General features: G+C 43.0%; 1 protein-coding gene across 7 annotated transcripts in view; it reads right to left on the bottom strand.

Annotated features, from left to right (window-relative positions):
* Positions 1-18584, bottom strand: part of cadm4 (cell adhesion molecule 4) — a 178613-nt gene that overhangs the window by 38597 nt on the left and 121432 nt on the right. For 3 of the 7 annotated variants that reach the window (XM_080472285.1, XM_080472283.1, XM_080472286.1), the window contains exons 1-2: positions 10852-11104; positions 3156-3302 (exon numbers count right to left, since the gene is read on the bottom strand). In XM_080472285.1, coding sequence (XP_080328411.1) covers positions 3156-3302; positions 10852-10984 — 280 coding nt within the window. In that variant the 5' untranslated portion in view covers positions 10985-11104. Of the gene's footprint in view, positions 1-3155; positions 3303-10851; positions 11105-12785; positions 12924-18584 lie in introns of those variants that run through there. The other 4 variants (XM_080472288.1, XM_080472289.1, XM_080472284.1 and 1 more) reach the window with 2 other exon arrangements.

Raw genomic sequence — 18584 nt, 5'->3', positions numbered from 1 at the left:
TGTACGCGTGAGCCGTGAAACAATGTAACATTATTATTTTATGGTTTTACACTAATCCTGGCAATCTGGAGAAAAAAATTGAGTGAAGGACTGTTCCTGTGGGGAGTTTTGATTGTCGATTTAATGTAATTACAAGCGCCAGACATTTCAATGATTAGAATGTTGAAAACAGTTTCAAGTGTAATCTTTTCCCGTACATAAATATTGCACCACAGGGATGCAAGGATTAATGGAATGTGACGTTGAGTGACAAGAATTTTTTTAATGTAGTTTTATGCAATATTTGCTTCGGTAGGTAGATATATCCCTTATCGTCGCCGCTCTGCAAAGTTTAACCGTGTTCTTTGTATTGACTATAAAGGTATCTGAACAAATTAGTGAACTTTCTGAAAGAAAGACTAATGTGCTATGCTACATACCAGGTAAAGACCATTAAAATAAAGATGAAATTAATAAAATAAAACAGTAAATGGACTCCACTTACATATTGCACGTTTTTACTGCTTTTAGCCGTCTCAGAATTCTTTACATTGTCAAATTCGCCCACTTATGAACTAATGGTGATGGCAGCCATGTCACTTGTAAACTAAGAACACATTGGCAAATGGAAGGGGGATCAAACTGCCCGTCATGGCAGCGCAGAAAAACCTCCTGTACCACCTTTATATAAATTTACCGAAAGAAGGCTACAAAAAGTCACAGTATCACAGGAGTTATCACAGTACTTCCATTTTGTATATATACCTTCTACATCTGACAAATAAAGGTCACTCTAAACCGCTTCTTCCGGCTCCAGTAGGTGTAGTTGTGGCATTCTACCTTCAATGACGCTGATTAGAAACTGCCATTTATGTTGCATTACAAATGTTTAAATCCATGTTTTATGAGCCCATGACGTAAATCTATTGTTGAAATGTCCTTTACTGCTTGTTAATCATGTAGAGGTACAACAAGGTCAACTACAGAAAATCTGCTCTCAATATTACAGCTATTCAAACTGCGACAATAAAAGGAGATTTAACCACAGCTCTACATTTGGCGGGGGGGGGGGGGGGGGGGGGTTGCTCCTCACACTTATTCCACCATATTATTAACCACTGCGTAAGCTGAAAAAGCTGTTTAATGCTGTGGAAGAATTGAAAAAAGACAAGAAACTCTTTCAAATCAATAACCTGGAGCCATGACTGGAATACAACCAGTGTCATGTTCTGACATATTCATCTTTCAGCAGGGCTGTGTGGTGCTCCACTTGGTTCAGTTCAATTAGACTGATTTTGAGGATGTCTGAGTGAGAGTTCAAAAATATGGCCCAAGCAACAGAAGCAGATTGAGATTAAAATAATGATGTATTTGATGCTTTGGAGCTCAACTGCTTTCAGCCAGAGCAGCTTGAGTGGAGTTAGTTCAGCAAACAGACACTCTCTCTCTCTCTCTCTCTTCCCCTCTCTCTGTCTGATTCCACTCTTTTCTGTAAAGCAAACTGGGAAAAAGATCACCTGTCACACGTTTACAACAACAGAACACGTCTTCTACAACTGATAAGTCATCAAAACCCTTTCAGACAGGAGAGGTACGAAAGACACTAAGCGAGCTCTGACCATTGAGGAAAGAGAAAGGCTCAAATCTTGGCGTCTGGGTATTCACTTAAAGACGCTGCTGAGGAGTTTACGGACTGGAAAGCTTCATAGATGAAAGGTGTTTTTTTTGGGGGGGGGGGGGTCTTGTCAAGGGGATTTGGGTTTTCCAGTTGGCTGCGCTGCCAACTGGTTAGTGATGATTTCTACACTGGATGGCTGCAGACTGTGTTTTTTATATGATTGGGGGGGGGGGGTGCTGTGGATGTTTGCTCGGAAACCTGCACCTGTGCACAAATGTGTTTGCGGTTCCTTTGTTCAAAAGTACTTGCAGTTTACAGAAAGGAAATGTTTTGTTGGTTAATTGACCTGCTTTTCAAGTCTGTGCATCAAGAGTTCCGATTATGTTGTCATGAGACATTTACCTTGTCGTGATCAAGCAGTGTGAATCTTTTCTGCACATTTGCCAACTCCTTTCCGTTGTGGCTTTGAGAAAAGAAGCTGGTCTTGTTCAAATGTAAGACGAATTACTATTAAAGTTTGTAAATGCATTTTACAACATACCTGAAGGATTTGTTAGGAAGCTTAAGTGGGCTTGTTTTATAAGCTTACACTGGTACAAATGCTACTCTTGTGAGAGAAGAGCCACATGTTCAATTATACACTGGTAGCTATCTAGTCGAGTCCCTTTCCCACTCTCTAATGTGTCATCTGGTCTTTCCCATGATGCCACTTACTGGCAACCTAATGAAAAGAAAGCTCCTTTAATGAAATTGCAGACTAATCACTGGTTCCACCATTGTTCAGACGATGAGCGATGTTGTGAGTACACGATTTGAGTTTGTAGGATCGAGAGATATTGGAGTGTAAATGTGTTCAACCTAACACACCTTTGAGCTCAAAATAGCGCTCTCAAATTGATTATGTAGCACATAAATATTTATGGCCACACCACAAAACATAATGCTGTTTTAGCTTCAGTTACGTTGCCACATACAATTTTCAAAGGCAACGTTTATAAGCATTGATCACTGTTCTTTTGCTCGAAGGTTTCCCAGCAGCCCTATACAGGAGAATCCCACTAAGGTGGCAACTTTTAATTAGTAAGAATAAAATGTGTAGTGTATGCTTACCCCGAGGCCTTCAATGAAATCTGACTTCATTATAATATTGGTTACAATGATAATTTGGAATAGAGCAGCCTTTAAAAAAACATCTGATTGCCAAGGCCAGATTCTAATGAGGACTGTAATAAGCTCTGATCTCATCACTGGGGTTAGCAGTGGATTATGCAGAGAGATTCAAACTCTGCTTTTAAAACAGTTCGAGCAGTGACACTGTTAGGGCAGAGAGTAAACCCATCTCCTAAATTAACCTGGCGGTTATCAGACTTTTTAATGCGGAATCACTTCAAAGGCAAAGCGGGGACGCTCGCAACAAGAAAAATGTAAAACCTGAGTGTTAGTGAGTCCGTTGCTAATGTGTTTAAAAGGTTTGCCACAAATGTCACAGAGGCCAAATGCATGGACACAGACAGACTAAGTTTGCCTGAGGGGACAAAATGTGCGCGGAGATACACACCTCGTGTGCCGTTGAAAAAGAGAGTCTGCCGGCGGGGATTCTGGATGACCACGATTGATCCATCGTAGTTCTGCAGGCGGCAGGAGATGTGGGCCGTACCTCCCTCCATGACTGTCACATTCTCCGCTTGCACCGCCTGACAGCGGGCTGAGGGGGGGGGGAGAGAAAGATGGACGTTAATATGGTGACACAGGTTGGAAGAGGAGCACGGGGAACAGACGACAAGAAGCACAAATTTTCAATTCACCCCTCCTTTGAGAGAGAATCGTTCAGAAACTTAAAGTATCCATTGATTTGCCATTCATTGCGCGGGCTTAAGAAAAAAAAGAAATGGAGATGGGTGGAAAAGAGAGCGGGGCTGGACAGAGTGAGGGAAAAGAAAGTGAAAGACTCAACAAGTAAAAGAGGGTCTTTATGACGAACATATTCTGATGAATATAATAGGGATGATTATAATTACTGCCATTCATCTCTTTACACACACACATATACAAACAGCCTTACTGCCTCTGGCTTGTCTAACAGAATGCATCAACACACACACATTTAAATACATAATGCCTTATTGAATCCGTAAGGAGCTGCTCGTCTGCTGGAATTTAAACACACACACAAACTCAAACACTTCTACCATTACTTGTGGGGACCCATCTTTTATATTATATACCTCATCACGTGGCTCTCTACTCAAGGATTAAGGTAAACATCCTCAAAGCACTAACCCTAACTGTGACTTTGTACTGATGATAAACAACACGTAAGTTGGATAGGTTTATTGTGCTTTCAGGTTTTGGACTTCCCAAAGAGAGTAAAACTCATCGTAGCTTGAATCAATGAATATAAACATGATCAAAATGATCACGTATGGAAAAAACACTCTGATAATCGACTGGCAGCCCTCAAGCCACCTGCCTGTATATTAGTTGTTTGAATCGGATGAGTCCGTGATTGGCAAAGCTGTGAGACTGTAGTGGCAGCTCTGAAAACACTTCACACATTCTTAATGCTATTTCTCATCCAGGTGCATGCAAAACCAACTGATTATAGTCCATTATCCAAATGCGATGGTTCTTAATACAGGTGTTCAGAAAAGGGTAGCTTTGGCTCTTGCAGAAACACATGCCCACCTTTATAAATATGTGTGTCTACACATGCTTCACAAAACACACGTTGTTATTAAGCGAGGGCAGATGCAGAAACACGTGCATGCGCGCATGTGTGCATGCACGCGAGCTGATATTCACTTGAACTTTTTTCCCCCCAACATCATTTTCCAAACAAACTTATCCAAAACCCAATATTTTTAGACACGGGAAGGGCAGAGGAGAAACAGCAGGGGGTCTCTTTGATGTTGCTGACAGCTCGAGAGTCAGTAATGAGGAGGCTGATTATGTTCTGATTGTTGCTCCCTCCCTGTTTGTGGGTCAGGCTGTTGACATGGCTCGGCTGAGTCACACCTCCTGCTGAGCACAATGGACACCGAGCGCCGCCGTCGTGAATTCCAATGATTCGCGGGGCAATTAGTCATTTGGGTCCAGCCAGGAGCCGAGTGTGATTGGTTTGAAGAGAGTACCAGCTTGCTGGGCTTCCCAAACTAGTATTTACCAATTTGCATCCCCATTTGCATTTGCTCTCTCTCTCTCTCTCGCTCTGGCAAAGTGTTGGCTGAAGGGAGAATTTAGAGAAGGAATGACATCAATATCGAAGTCCAATGATGAAGTGGGCAATGAGGGGAACAGATAGAGATGGCAGGACTGTATATATTCACTGCTGAGTCTAGTAGTGCTGATTTTTTTTTTGCTTTGTAAAACACCTTTAGAAGGCAGGAAATGCAGTGAGACAAACAGATGGTGGCTGCCATCGTCAGAGTTGCTGACTTGACTGTTTTGGGCCAAAATAAAGGTCCATATTAGCACAACAGAGTGTGTCTTAAGGTTAAGTGTGCATGCATACACGGTAGGTGGGAATACTGCACTGGGTGTACATGTGCAGACGTTGGCATTTTGCAATTAAGCTTCTTTGACATCATATGATCCCTCCAACTTCATCCAAATTTAATTCTCCTCTTGATTTTAATCTCTTTTAATGAAATACTCAAAGCCCACATTTTCATTACATCAGGGGAAACACAAAGACATGGTGGATATTGAACCTGAGAGACTGAGAGAAACCATGAGGGAATAAAGACAAAGGAGACTCTAATACTCTGTGGAACTGGTGGGAAAAAAATAAATCTTGACAATTACCACTAATTGTAGTCATTATTACTCCCATCCTCTGCATCAATATTGTGATTCATATCGGGGGCCATCAGGGCCTGCCACTGCCATCCCAATTATTTTTCTAATGGCTGTTATTACTCATCACTATAGCAACTGGGCAAGGCCACCATTGTTTAAAATAGTGGTAAGTGTAATAGTGTTGTTGTAATCGCGCATCCTGACAAAGTTGGTGTTGTGTTTGTGTGCATTAAGTGACCCATCAGACCAAACAGAAAAAGTGGCCTTCAAGCAGGGGACCAACTCAAAGAAAGCGGTCAGAAGTTTGCTTCCGGGAGCAGGCCAGGAGAACTAATTAGCCGTCCATTTGTTCCCCCACTTCTCCTGACAGCTGTCAACCCTTCAAAGCAAATTAGTTGCAGCGGCAGGGCAGCAAAGCAAAAAGAAAGGCAACAAAGAGAAATGAAAAATTTTAAAAGTTATTAATTGCAATTGGGGAAAAGGATGAGTGACATTCACTGTTGCCTGCTGAGGTGCACCGAAAAGCAAGTAATGGCTGCCGGTGGATGACGGCTTTGGTTGAGAAGAACGGAGGAGAGGAGAGCCAGTGGGAGACTGAGGGCTCTAACCAGGAAATGATAGCGGGGAGTTAGGAAGTGATGCTTGGGTATAATAATGCAGCTGGTGGGGGCTGGACGAAATATAGGCGAGATGACGCATATTCTTCCACTCCCGCTCGTAACGCAGCTGGGTACAGCACTTTAGTTTGACTGTGGGTTTTATAGGCTGCCATTCACATCAAGGCCATGAGCCTGTGCCTCTGATCACCAGCACAGTGCAATCCATAGAGGCAATGAGAAGGAAGGGGGAGGGAATCAACCTCTGTGACAGAGGTATTAATCTCACCCCCATTAAAATCTGTGCCTATAATAAAATACTCCACAAGCGTCGGCTCATATTAAGAGAGAATGCCGAGAGCAATCGATATCGCGGTAGTGCACTGACGGCTATGATCAACGGATAAATAAAACTAGAGGGGGAGCAAAAACAATCACTTCTTTCTCCAGCCAAGCGGGGGCAGTATTTCATAGCAGTGAATTGGTGCTCCTCGTCATTTGAGATGCCTCACCATGCTCGGAAGAAAAAAAGAGAGACCTTTATTTACTACAACAATAGACATGTGAGAAGGACCATCATTTCAAAATACATAAACAAATAAATAAAGAATAGGCGCTCAAACTCATGAGGCTGTTCGGGGGCCCGTCCTAATGGTCCCGCAATGGGGGTGAGTTATAATCCATGGGAGGCGGGGGATAGAAGGACAGAGGGAGGGGAAGGAAGGCGGTGTAGAGAGTTAAAAGAGGGGGATTTGGGAGGCAGCCAGGTGGACTGCTGGCTCACCCTTGGTCACGGTAAATTCTAGAAACTGCCTCAGTGGTGCAGGGTTAGCGGACTGAATTACCGCCTTGCTGCGATTCTCTCTCTCTCTCTCTTGGTTTGACTCTCCGTTTATTTCCCCCCCTCCTTGTCGCCAAACGTGGGGGAGAGGTGAAGACGGAATGAAACGACAAGCCACATAAGAGACGAACTGTCTCCGTGTGGCCCAAACAAGCCCTCGTGTATCCTTGAAGCAGTGCACTCACCGTCTCCCTATTCATTATCTGTCATTATCTTTCAATTGGAAGCGGGCCAAGCGCTTGTGTCGTCTTTGCATGCCGGCCACGGATTTACAAGGGAATCGATGCAGGAGACCACAATGCATAACCCCTTATGTTGTTACTGCTTTAATTAAAACAATAACAACAGCTCATAGTTTCTGCTCATGAGGGGTCGCTCGCTGGCAACTTCTCCATCTCTTCCCATCTGGATGTACATTTTTTTTTTTTTTCTGCCATCCCCCTGAGTCGGCGAGGCAAACCGGTTTGCACAGTATGTATGCAAATTGAGTTTGCAATGTTTATGTGTGAGAGAGTGTGTGTGTGTGTGTGTGTGTGCGTGAACACTTGCTCTAGGTTAATCACAGAGTTTTGCGGTGTACTGACTCTATAAAATAGCTGACTTTGAGGTTCTTCTCCTCCATACCTTCCTCTGCAGACCAACAACTTTCTCCCCATTTCTTTTGCCCTCTTTCTCTTCCAGGGCTAAAATTATCACTCCATCTCTCCCTGGGAGGCAGAACTCTGCCAATCAAACCCAGAGCTAAGAAGAAAAAAATAAAAAAGATTTTCTCTCTATAAATAATACATAATCCTTTACAAATCCTGCTGTCGTCTCTCTCATTACCTTCATTCTGTCACTTTTTCCTGTCCTCCCTTTCTCACTCTCCTGCACTCAGCCTCTCTTCTAATTTTTGGAGCGTACTCCCTCTCTCCCATTTTCATTTAGTCCACAACTCATAATTCTCCCTTCCTGCTGCCTTCATGTTTAATCTCATTCTCACATCTCCCTCTTTCTCTTTTTATTTAAACTCACAGTCTCTCCATCCATCTCCATCCCCACCTACTGCCTGATCTAATCCTTGATTCCTCCTCCCTTCATCCTCCCCTCTCCTTTCTTCTCGTCTCTTTCGTCTCTCTCATCTCCCTTATCTTTTATTGCATCGTTCATCATGCATCTTCCTCATTAGAGTTGTCCTAAAGGTCCCCTTTCCTCTCCTCCTTTTTTAGTCCTCCGGAGGATTGTTTCAACTTTCCTCCCTCTCCCCAGTTAGTTTCTGTCTTTCCACCCGAATCCCTCCTTCATTTTCATGCTTTGCATAGTTTTATTTCCTCCCGTTTTTTGCAGTTTCCTTCCGAAATGCAATATGCTTTCATTCCACTTGCAATTTCTCTCATTCTTCCTCTTCTTGAGACTCAGTGGGAATCTTTCTCTGCCTCTCTGCCGTTCTATCGCCACACTCTCCTTCGCTAAATGTGATTTGTTCTGCAGCTCAAGTCTGCAGCATAATCATGCTGGGTTTTCTTTTTTTTTTTTTTGGGTGTGTGTGTTGGGAGAGCAGAAAAAAGGGAGCAAAGGAAAAGGGAAAGCAGTCAATGGGACAAGAGGACAAAACAAATGGCTGAAGCAGAATTTCTCAGTTTTCCACTCCTCTTTCATCTTTTTCTAAACTTGTGCTTCTTTTAATTGCCTGCCATAAAACTCAGCCACCCCTCCATTTTCTATCCCTCTTTCTCTGTCTGTCGTTTCTAATCTCTTTCTCTCACTTGAATGAACTTTACACTATTTTGTTTCGATCCCAACTCTTCCTCCATCACTATACTGCACTGTTAATCAGCCAAATCCGCACACAACCATCTCTTTTCACTCTTGACCTCTCGTTAAAAACATCCCCTTTCATTTATTTACATATTCACGATGCAGTTTTGAAATTGTGATTTACTTGCTCGTCACACACCCTCTGTCCTCCGCATAAAAATATGTTGTCTTCTTCCTCTCATCACTTATTCCCCCTCTTTCTTTCACACCTCCATCGCACCTTTTCCTGCATCTGGTTTTGACCTTCTCATTGTTACGTGTCTCCGGCCCTTGGCGTATTTCGATCACCTCGTCCCGCTCCTGCTCCATCTCCTCTTCTCTCTCCCGCAGCAGTGCATCTGCCTTCGCGCTCTCCTCTCCTCTTGTCCACTCATCCCATTACTATATCTGCTCTCCTACCCACCTCTTCTTACCCTTCACAAACTACCATCTCCCTCTGTTCTTTTTTTTTTTTTCATTTCTCCTCTCAAGCCTGGCATTTTCTGACAGCCTAAGCTGGTGAGCTCTTTCTGCTGTGCAGCGTTTTATGGCCCGAGTCAGTCACAACCCCAACAACCCTGCAACAATGGCCACACCGCACAGACCCCTACTAGATGCTCAAACAAAATTTAAGGGGGCTATTACGCAATGACAACCACACTGGAGATTCACCACAGCCAACAGTGCTGGTGCTAAAACCCTTTCAAAATCCACAACATGGCTGTCTTCCTTTCAAGTGTGAACAAGAGTTGTGCACGAGATGTGGGAAAAGCTGACAGATGTGTAAGAAGGAGAGAAATTGTGCAGAAGCCTGGTGTGTATATGTGCGTTTGTGAAATGTGTTATGCATGTACAACAGATTACTTGTGCATACACTTTCAAGGGCCAACACCAAACTGTCCTACTGGCATGAATTACATAATCAAACTGACTGCCAAGTCAGAAACTTGCTCGCTGAATCAGTCGCTTTCCCATTGTCACCCAAAATGTCCTTCTGTTGATGTAAAATGCAAAAAACAAAAGAGAAATACTGAGAGAAACAAAGATTATAGCGTAGGGTAAAGGCAATGTGCACTGCGTTGTTTTGTTTACATGTGAACGTCAGAGAAAGAACAGCGTTCTGTAATGAAAGCATGTAAATATAGAAAGGGGGTATTATTAGCAACTCGGATCTTACACCACTTCGTGTACCACTTTTTTTTTTTTATCACCGTCTCTGCCTTGTGTTCAATCAATCCTCTGACTCTTGGTTTCAAATCTCAACCTTATGAGGCTCCTTTTGAGGCTTTGTCTCTTGTTTAATCTTTGTACCATCTCCTCCATCTCCGTCTGTCTTCCAGAAACACACACATACAGACTGCACTGTTCTCTGCCTCTGTCTGGCTATTTTTTTTCTTTTTTTTTTTTTCTGACTGTGCAGCTCCCTCCTTCCATCCTTCACATACAGTGCAAGTTTCTATCTGGCCAACTCTGTTGTTCCTTGTGTCAGTGTGCCTCTCTCAATATAATTTGCTCTCTCTCACTTCACTTTTTTCCTCCATCTTCTTTCTTCTTAACAACCTCTCCATTTGGTTTCCTATATCTCTTCTACTCTGGGGTCCTACTTTCTTTTAGTAGGTTCATCAGAGAAAAGCTGAGAAAAAAAAGCTTCAGTCGCTCTCAAGTCTCCTTTTCTTTCACTATTTTCCCTTTTCTCCGTCTCCCTCTAAATCCGTTGGTCCACTCGTCCCCTCTTTTTTATTTTATTTTTTTGTCTGGTCTCTCATTCTCCATTTATCTCCCCTTCTGGGCATTTGCTCCTCACAACACATACTCTCTGTTGCTAATCTTAATTACCAATTCTAGCTTAATTACTAGCATTTTGAACAATTCATCTGAAGCTCTCATTTCAGGATTCCATCATGAGCTTCTCCCCTTTGGTCATTTGCTGGGCGCTGCACTGGGTTTTTGTTCTCCATTGCTTTACGCCAATTACTATCACTTCCGCAATTGTGATCTTTTTTTTTATATATAAAACAATATTTACAGATCCATCTGTAGGGAGTTTAAATGCACAGAGCGTGTGTCTACAATACATTTCCACATTTTCGCTATTTCATATGAGAGTCTACATTGGCACATTACGTGGTTTTTTTGGTGTGTAATGATACCTGAGTTCCCCTCTTGACTCACTACCACACGTCTCATTGAACATGCATGCCCGTGTACGTATACGTGAGGAAGTGCAAGTGTGCATGACTTACGACTGATGCAGAGAAGGACCAGGACCAGGCTGCGCAGCGCCACCGAGAAGGGGGCAGGGAGGAGGCGGTAAAGGACAGAGTCGTGGACAGGCCTCATTGTGTATTGAGGAGTTGTGTGTGTGTGTGCGCGCATGTGTGTGTGAGTGTGTGTGTGTGTGTGTGTGTGTATATACGTGTGAATGTGTATCTGTGTGTGACTGTGCGCGTTTGATCAATGGGTCCTCTGTGACCCTGGCTGCACTGCTACAGACAAACTACTCAACACACACACACATGCACTGCGATTTGTTCTCGACCGCACACGCTAAAAGCTCAGCTATACTCGAGAGAAGTCAGAAAAAAAGTTGTCGTTTGAGGACAACATCTAAAAGAAAGGAGTGTTATGTGAGACACTCAACCACGACACATGCGAAAAGAAAAAAAAATACAAATAAAAAAAAAAAAGTCCTTCTTGCTGCAAAGTCACATAGCGAGGGCTTGCGAAGATATTTAACCAGAGCTCAGGGGGGGGGGGGACACAGCGAGCAATGTACACAGAAAATCACAATGAACACAAAGATGAGCTTGGAACAACTGAGTTCGTCTGTTCACCGCAACACCTTATGCTGCCTAGATAGACCTTACGGCATGCATTTTCGTGAATCCATACAACATGGAAGCTGTATAGCTTCAAAAACCCTTACAGGGGCTGTGATCCATCAAACAAAGCAAACAACTATTGTTGTTGCTATTTTTCCACCACAATCCTCTGCGCCTTCCAAACACCGACGGCCAAGATTCCCGGATCAATCAACTGGAAAAACCAATAGCAAAAGTCTCCAAAGCAGATCTGCAATAATGTGATCCTAGCTGGTAAAAGTATTCAGATACGGCAGCGATGCAATTAACTGAATGTGAAACAACTTAATTAGCTCCTTGCCAAGTGCAGACTGCAGAGGCAAACTCTGAGCTTCGCAAGTTCTGAGAAAAACGGATCCCTAACAATCAGCGCCACAGTTAACCACAACAACAAATATGCTGTGTGTCTTCTGTAGGTCAAACCACACTGCTCCAAGGAAGAGAAAACATCAATAATGCTACATTTGAGTCTGATACCGCCTAAAAAAGAAACTCTCTCCCAGAGCAAGTCTAGTTTATCTGTACTGGTGTTGAGTGAATGCTACCTTTTGATATAAAGCTACCTACATTGCTGTGCCCTCAAGGACAGAGAAAACTAGGGCAACAGTGTTGATTCTCAAACAGATCATATTTTAATGAGTCAAACTAGGTTTTCAGCACTTCTCATCCAACAAATCAGCAGGCAGGAGTCAATGTTCCTTTGTTCCAGAACCAAAACGGCCAGGCCTCCGGAGATTGCGAGACACTATCTCACTGCAATTCAATTGGAGATAGCTAAGGTTAAATAAAACCCATTGAACCCGAGTGCTGTTCTATAAAGGCAAAGAATGAAAGTGCCTGCCCCGTGTAAAATAACCAACTCGCAAAAGATTGAGCAAACTGTAGGCAGACAGTTTAGTTTCATATATTTCTTAGTTTGGTTTGTAATTTCTTTCGCTGTATCCAGTCAAAGTATCTACCATTTGTCAATACTCCAGCGAGGACACACTGCGGCGTAAAAGGACAGTGATTTTACATGGTAATTTCACAGCCCTCTGAATAATCACAGGTTATCAGACGATATAATCGCGCTGCATCGACCTGCCTCACTCTTCCTTTCCAACATGCTCCACTGAGTGCACTCCAGATGCACACACTTACACACAGCACTGATGTGTTTAGGGTCCAAACTGATTTTTTTATTTTTTTTTTTAACCTGATGTGTTTTTGGTCTGTTGCTGTGTGCAGCTCTGCTGAGTTTGTATGTGTGGAGGTGAGTGCCTAATAAGTGTGTGTTTGTAGTGCAGAAACAAAGCGTGACGAGCTGTGCCACACACCTCAGTGGGCACTATCTGATGAAATAAAGTGCGGGTGTCATCCTCAGATTACTGCACACTGCCCACACTCTCTCTTTCGCTGTGATACTGCAAACACAATGAGCTCTAACGGCGACGGCCCTGACACTTCTGGCAAAGCCGAAAGCGGATCATCGCCAATCTTCCCTACGGTGCTGACTTCATCGGTCAACTGGCTGATGCTGAGAAAATTACTCAGTGTTGGTGTGCAGCAGCAGCTCAGGTCTGGCAGGTCTGTGGCCTGGCAGCCGAAGGAAAAAGTCTATTCACTTCTTCAAATTGATCTCCTCAAATTGTTTCCTTTATCCATTCCAGCCCCCTTTCTCTGTCCTCTTCCTCCAGTCGGGAGTCCAAAGCAGCTGCTTAGTTCCCAAAAGTTTCAAGTCCACGTTTTGTTTTCTTTCTTTCCAAAAGATCTAAGAAGAACTCTCAAAATAATCCCAAAGTGCTATCGCTGTCGATCACGTCCATCTGTCCACTCGTTTTCTGTTTTCCCCTTGTTTATATAACCCTAGCCTCCCTCCTCGTGCTTGGGATGTGTGTGTCAGAGTGGGATCAGTGTCTGCATATTTTGCATACTATTTTGTGAAGGTTAGAGATGTGTGTGTATGTCTGTGTGTGTGTGTGTGTGTGTGTGTGTGGATGGAAGCACTGACAATGGTTGTCTTTCAGGTCAACAAACAGTGGCGGTTTGTGTGTTTGTGTGAATGTGCTTGACTGTCCAGTGTTGACTGAAGCAGAGTGTACATTTGGCTGACTGTTTGGACCTTTCACTATCCACTACCCATTAATTTAGCCATACAGACACACACACAGAGGCGTCATAGTGCCTCTTTATGTTAAATGGACGTTTTTATGGTGGCAGGGATGCACACGGCGGTCTGCTGACAAGAGCTATGTGTATGTTTGTGCGCTTGGCGATTCAAAGTGGATGTGGAGAAGGCAGTAATGAACATGACCGTGGCTGTGTTATGAGTTACACTGATGTGAGTCTGGCCCATTAACAGGTATCTGCTCCATATTTTTTTACACAGATGAAACAGAAATCATCGCTAACAGCAACAACTAACCTGTCAGTGTATTTTGCATCAACGCATGTTGCATAATGCAATTCTGTTGCTGAAACTCCTTTCCACATGTACTATCATTGCTGCTACAGGCAATAAAACTGGCAGTACGAAGCCAATACTGGAAGCTAACAACACTCAGCTCTGCGTCTATGACTTTCATTGTCCTGTAAAATGAGAAAGGCAACACAAGTCTGCTTTTGTAATAGCACCTCCACTGGTTCTTAATCAACTGATCATAAACTGTCACTTCTAATCTGCCACGAGCTGTATTTACAAACATCTTTATGCATTTAATTTGAAACATGCTGTTCCCCCTCATCAAATCAAATAAAGTCAAATTTATTTATTAAGTGCTTTTAACAAAATAGGTTCATCACAAAGCTCTTTATGGAGCAAAACAGGACATAATTACAGACCAAAAAAAAAAAGGAAGGCATCACAAATCATTGCACAACTGGCGAGTCTGTGTGTCTGTGTGTCTACGAAGTCCCTGTGTGGGCAGCCCCCTGATGGGTGTATTTGTTTTTGTCGCAGTGTGTGTGGAGGGAAAGGAAGTAATGGCAAATTGTGTCCCCCTATCCCCCCTTCTTTTTTTTTTTTTTTTTTCTGTTTCTCCCCCCCCTCCCCTCCTCTCATCCAAATCAAATTTTTAATGGGCTTCATTGGTGCCACCGTGGAATAAGTGTTGCCAAAGCACTTAAGGGGCTTAAGTCAGCAGCGTGCTGAAAATATTAAGCACTCAAACAGCCTTACAAGGATCCCTGCCTGCTTAAGTATGCCGAGGAGGTCGTGCCAGCATTTAATACCAATGGTATTAAAGTACTCCGACATGGGAGAAGAACAGAAATATAGATATAGTGTGTACCACAGCTGGGAATAGATAGAGAGATGAAGGGTGGCTGGAGGAAAGTGAAGGTATGAGGTGTAGAAGGCAGGAAGAGGCAAGGGAGTGTCAAACGTGTGGGGGGACATCAATGAGGGAAAAGATTAGCAGTGAGGTGAAGAAAAGAATTAAACTAATGACAGAGAGGAGAGCGGGAACCCGGGAAGACTTGATGAGATAGTTGGAGAAGGAGAGGAGGCGAAGGAGGGGAAAAACAACCAAAGGAAACAACCGAAAGAGAGGATGGGGAGAGATGGGGATTTAAGTTGGCCAAGGTGTGGGAGGTAGGGGTTGATGGGATAGCTGTGAACCAGCAGCAGAAGGCTAATGCAGAGATTCTATCGGGAGGCTTATCCAAGATTAAATTTCTCTTTGTCCTTAAGGCGCTTCTTGGGTAAGCGGAAGTGTCGAATTTATTTCTTATGTCTCCCTTGAGGTTGTTGCGGGTGAGTGGGTTGGGACCACGTGTGTGTTGCGTGCGTGTGTGTGTGTGTGTATGGGTGTATGGGTGGTGGGGCGGGCTGTGTGGACATGTATACGTGTCTGTGTGGGCGTAATTCTTACGGGTTTATGAGCTGGCAAAAGTGTAAGGGAGGGCATGTGTTCCTAAAAAGTAAAGATAAATCAAATGAACATCACTCCAAGGGTTTTTCAGAATACATGAAAATCAAAGTGTTGGAATGGCTACCATATGTAGACATCTGGAGTCATGTATGTCTATGAATGTAGATTCTGCAGTTAAACTGAAGGCAATTTAAAAAATATTTTCACGTTTTCATATTTGTTTTATGAAGCTGAAAACCAAAATAATGCATTTTTCTGATTAAGCATCTTCTTTGAGATTTTTGTCAGTGTAACCATAATTTGTAAATGCAGGTAAAAAATACAACAATACCAATAGGTTTCATTTTCATCTTTAACTTCCCCAAAGGGAACAAATAGTGCATAACTTTGAACCAGATCTCAGTACGTCCATATCAGGGTCGACATGTTCATTCGACCTCTTCTGGTCCTCGTGCTCTTCTTCTTCTCTCATCTCTCTGAGTTCTTGTTTACCTGGCTGACTTGGTGTTAATAGCCAGCCTAGAGTCATGCACAAGCTAATCCAAGTGGGTTTGCTCTGAACTCTCTAATTAGAAAAGTCACAGCTCCTCGATCTATGGACACTATCAGTGACGGCGTTTTCTGGAGGCACGAGTCAGACTACTTCCTGCTCACCTCACGCTCGCGGGCAAAGGGATCAATGCGGGCCAATCATTTGGGTAGCTTTCAAGTGACACCTGCAGTCTTTTCTCACAAATTAGGATTACAAAGTTTTGATTTTCTTTATTTTCAGTTTCCTGGCAGAAGAGGCTGGCAAATAAACAAGAGTCAATGTTCTCACAATGCCAAAGGCACAGAGGGATACAAAACTGTCTGAAATAATACACTTTAGATGGAAATTCACATGCAAGGTGTGATTTTTGTTACAGTTACTCTTGGCTTTTGTTTCATAAATTCTTAGACTAAATCCATGCTTTGGCATGCAAGAGGGTTTGCACTGCCTTTTTGCCGGTTTTAAAGGTTGCAAGAAAAATCATAAAGGTGCTGTGGTAAACCCTGTAGACTTCTCATTATTAGTCTCTTTCAACAACGGATTTATCATGCATCAACTGTGCATTAAAGGAGCAATTTCACATTTTTCTTTTCCAGTGTGTCAAAGACCTGAGCATGCATATTAGAGCAGCACATTCTTATGTGACAGACTGCAAGAACAGTCGTTGAAGAACGCCACTGATGATGAGCGTTGGTGTCGCTGAAGAAACCGTCTGAAGCTCACCGCTCCAGGAGAAATGCCCTCCTTTTGTTTAATTCATCATTCTTTTATCCACGTAATCAGATAAAGCCATTATTTTAGAAAGCACACACAATACATAAAACCTTTCCTGACATGCATATGCATTTATCTGGGAAATTGTTTCCTTCACAGAGCCATTTATAAATGTGACCCAGATTTTCAATTTATCTCCGCAACAAATTTCCAGCAATCTTCCTTTTCAAAAAACCAACATGAACAAAAGCTAAAAGTAGACATCTAGGTCAGCCTAAAACAAGATTGAACAGAGAAATGTATGGATTTTAAACAAATATCCAATCACAAGATGAGCAGATGATAGAGAACATATAAAATGTCAGCGCGTCGAGTTGAGAAAAGCTCAAACTTACGTATTTGTAAAAACCTCCCTCCCAAGGTTGCATATATTTATTAGTTTTTTGCTCCTTAAGGTCTTTTTTTTATATACAGTGAGGCATGGAAATATAAATGTAAACTTTAAAGTATCTGCAAAAAGTTAATTTTCTTTTTCTTTTTCTTTTTTTTTTTTAAAATCGAACTACAGCTCCTGCATGGCAACGAAATGGTAATTACAACTTTGTGGCTGCATTACTTGGGTAAATGCAGTGCAAGATTGTGGGCTTCCTTACACACCTGTTATTAGTTTGGGGGTGTGGAAGTCTTCCCTGGATGCTGGAGTTCTTGAGGTCTTATTCACGAGTGATGGGAGGCGGTCTTCAGATTGGCTCCAGATTCAATCACTGTACCGGACTGTTGTGGCAAAGAGGAAGCTGCGCTGTGAAGCAACGCTCTCCATTTACTAGTTATGTCATGGTCATGTGGTCTGGGAGCAGCTTGGCGTACCCCCAGAAGAGCTGGAGGAAGGTGCAGGGAACAGGTACAGTATGTCTGTGATTTCTTTGCTCTTCATACAGCCACTATGACTCCGTGTGGGCAAAGTGGAAAAGAAGAGCGATTTCTTCATCTATGACTGCTCATTCATTCAGCCAAATAGAGCCTCAATTTTGGTAATGACACCACCATCAAATGACTGATGTCAAAATTACCTACATACTTCAGATTTGACAAGATTGTGCTTTAAGAATAATCTCGGACATTACGTCGGACTTCATAAGATCAAAGTTTCCTTCCGCATGCACAGTGAGGAGGTGGAGAGGGTCAAACCTATTGACATGCACATTTCAGCTGACCTCAGCTGGACTATAAACATCCCCCATCAGTTGGAGGAGTTTAAGCAGAGACTGCACTTCCTCAGGCTGCTAAAGCAAGCTGGCTTACCTCGTCCCAGCTGATTCTATTCTATTCTTGAACTATGTTTGCACTGTGTGATCCTCCAGGTGTACGCCAGAGAACATGAAGGACCCGCATCAGGTGGTGGGGGAGGGGGAGCATATCATAAACGTGCAGGTACTAAGCCTTTAAACGGGCCACCTACAAAAGAAGGCCTGCTGTATCTTAAAGACCCCATCAGTCTTGGGCATCACCTCTTCTCCCTGCTGCCTCCTGAATGGAAACCTGACTAAGTAAAAAAAAACAGCTTTTAGCCCCAAGCCCGGCAGCCAAATTCTCCCCCCTGAATTTGAGAAAGGTTAGCACAGCAATTGTATGAGTTATGTGTGAAAAAAGGGCTTCGGTAACCCACATGTACCACTTAAATTCAGAAAAGCTGCAGGTCGCTGCAGGTTCTTTGCAGGACACAAAGTAGTAGAGATTATAGGCAAACAGAGGGGTATGCTTCATAACACAGACATGGCACCTTAATGTGCTCTGTGCTCCTTTCCATAAATGAAAAGACACACAGTTTAAGTATAAGAAGCACAACGGGTATACTTTATGCATAACTACACTAAACCATTCCCACAACCTACACTCCCAACTGGGATGCAACAAACTGTCAAGCACAGGCACCCCTCATTCAGTAAGATAAACGCAAACAGTGATACCTGCCAAACTGAAAATGTACCGTCTGAGTTTCCTAACGAGTGTTTCTGTGT

This window comes from Lipophrys pholis (genome assembly GCF_963383615.2).
Source record: "Lipophrys pholis genome assembly, chromosome: 9".
Taxonomy (NCBI): Eukaryota; Metazoa; Chordata; class Actinopteri; order Blenniiformes; family Blenniidae; genus Lipophrys; species Lipophrys pholis.
This window is presented reverse-complemented; position numbering and strand designations above follow the sequence as displayed.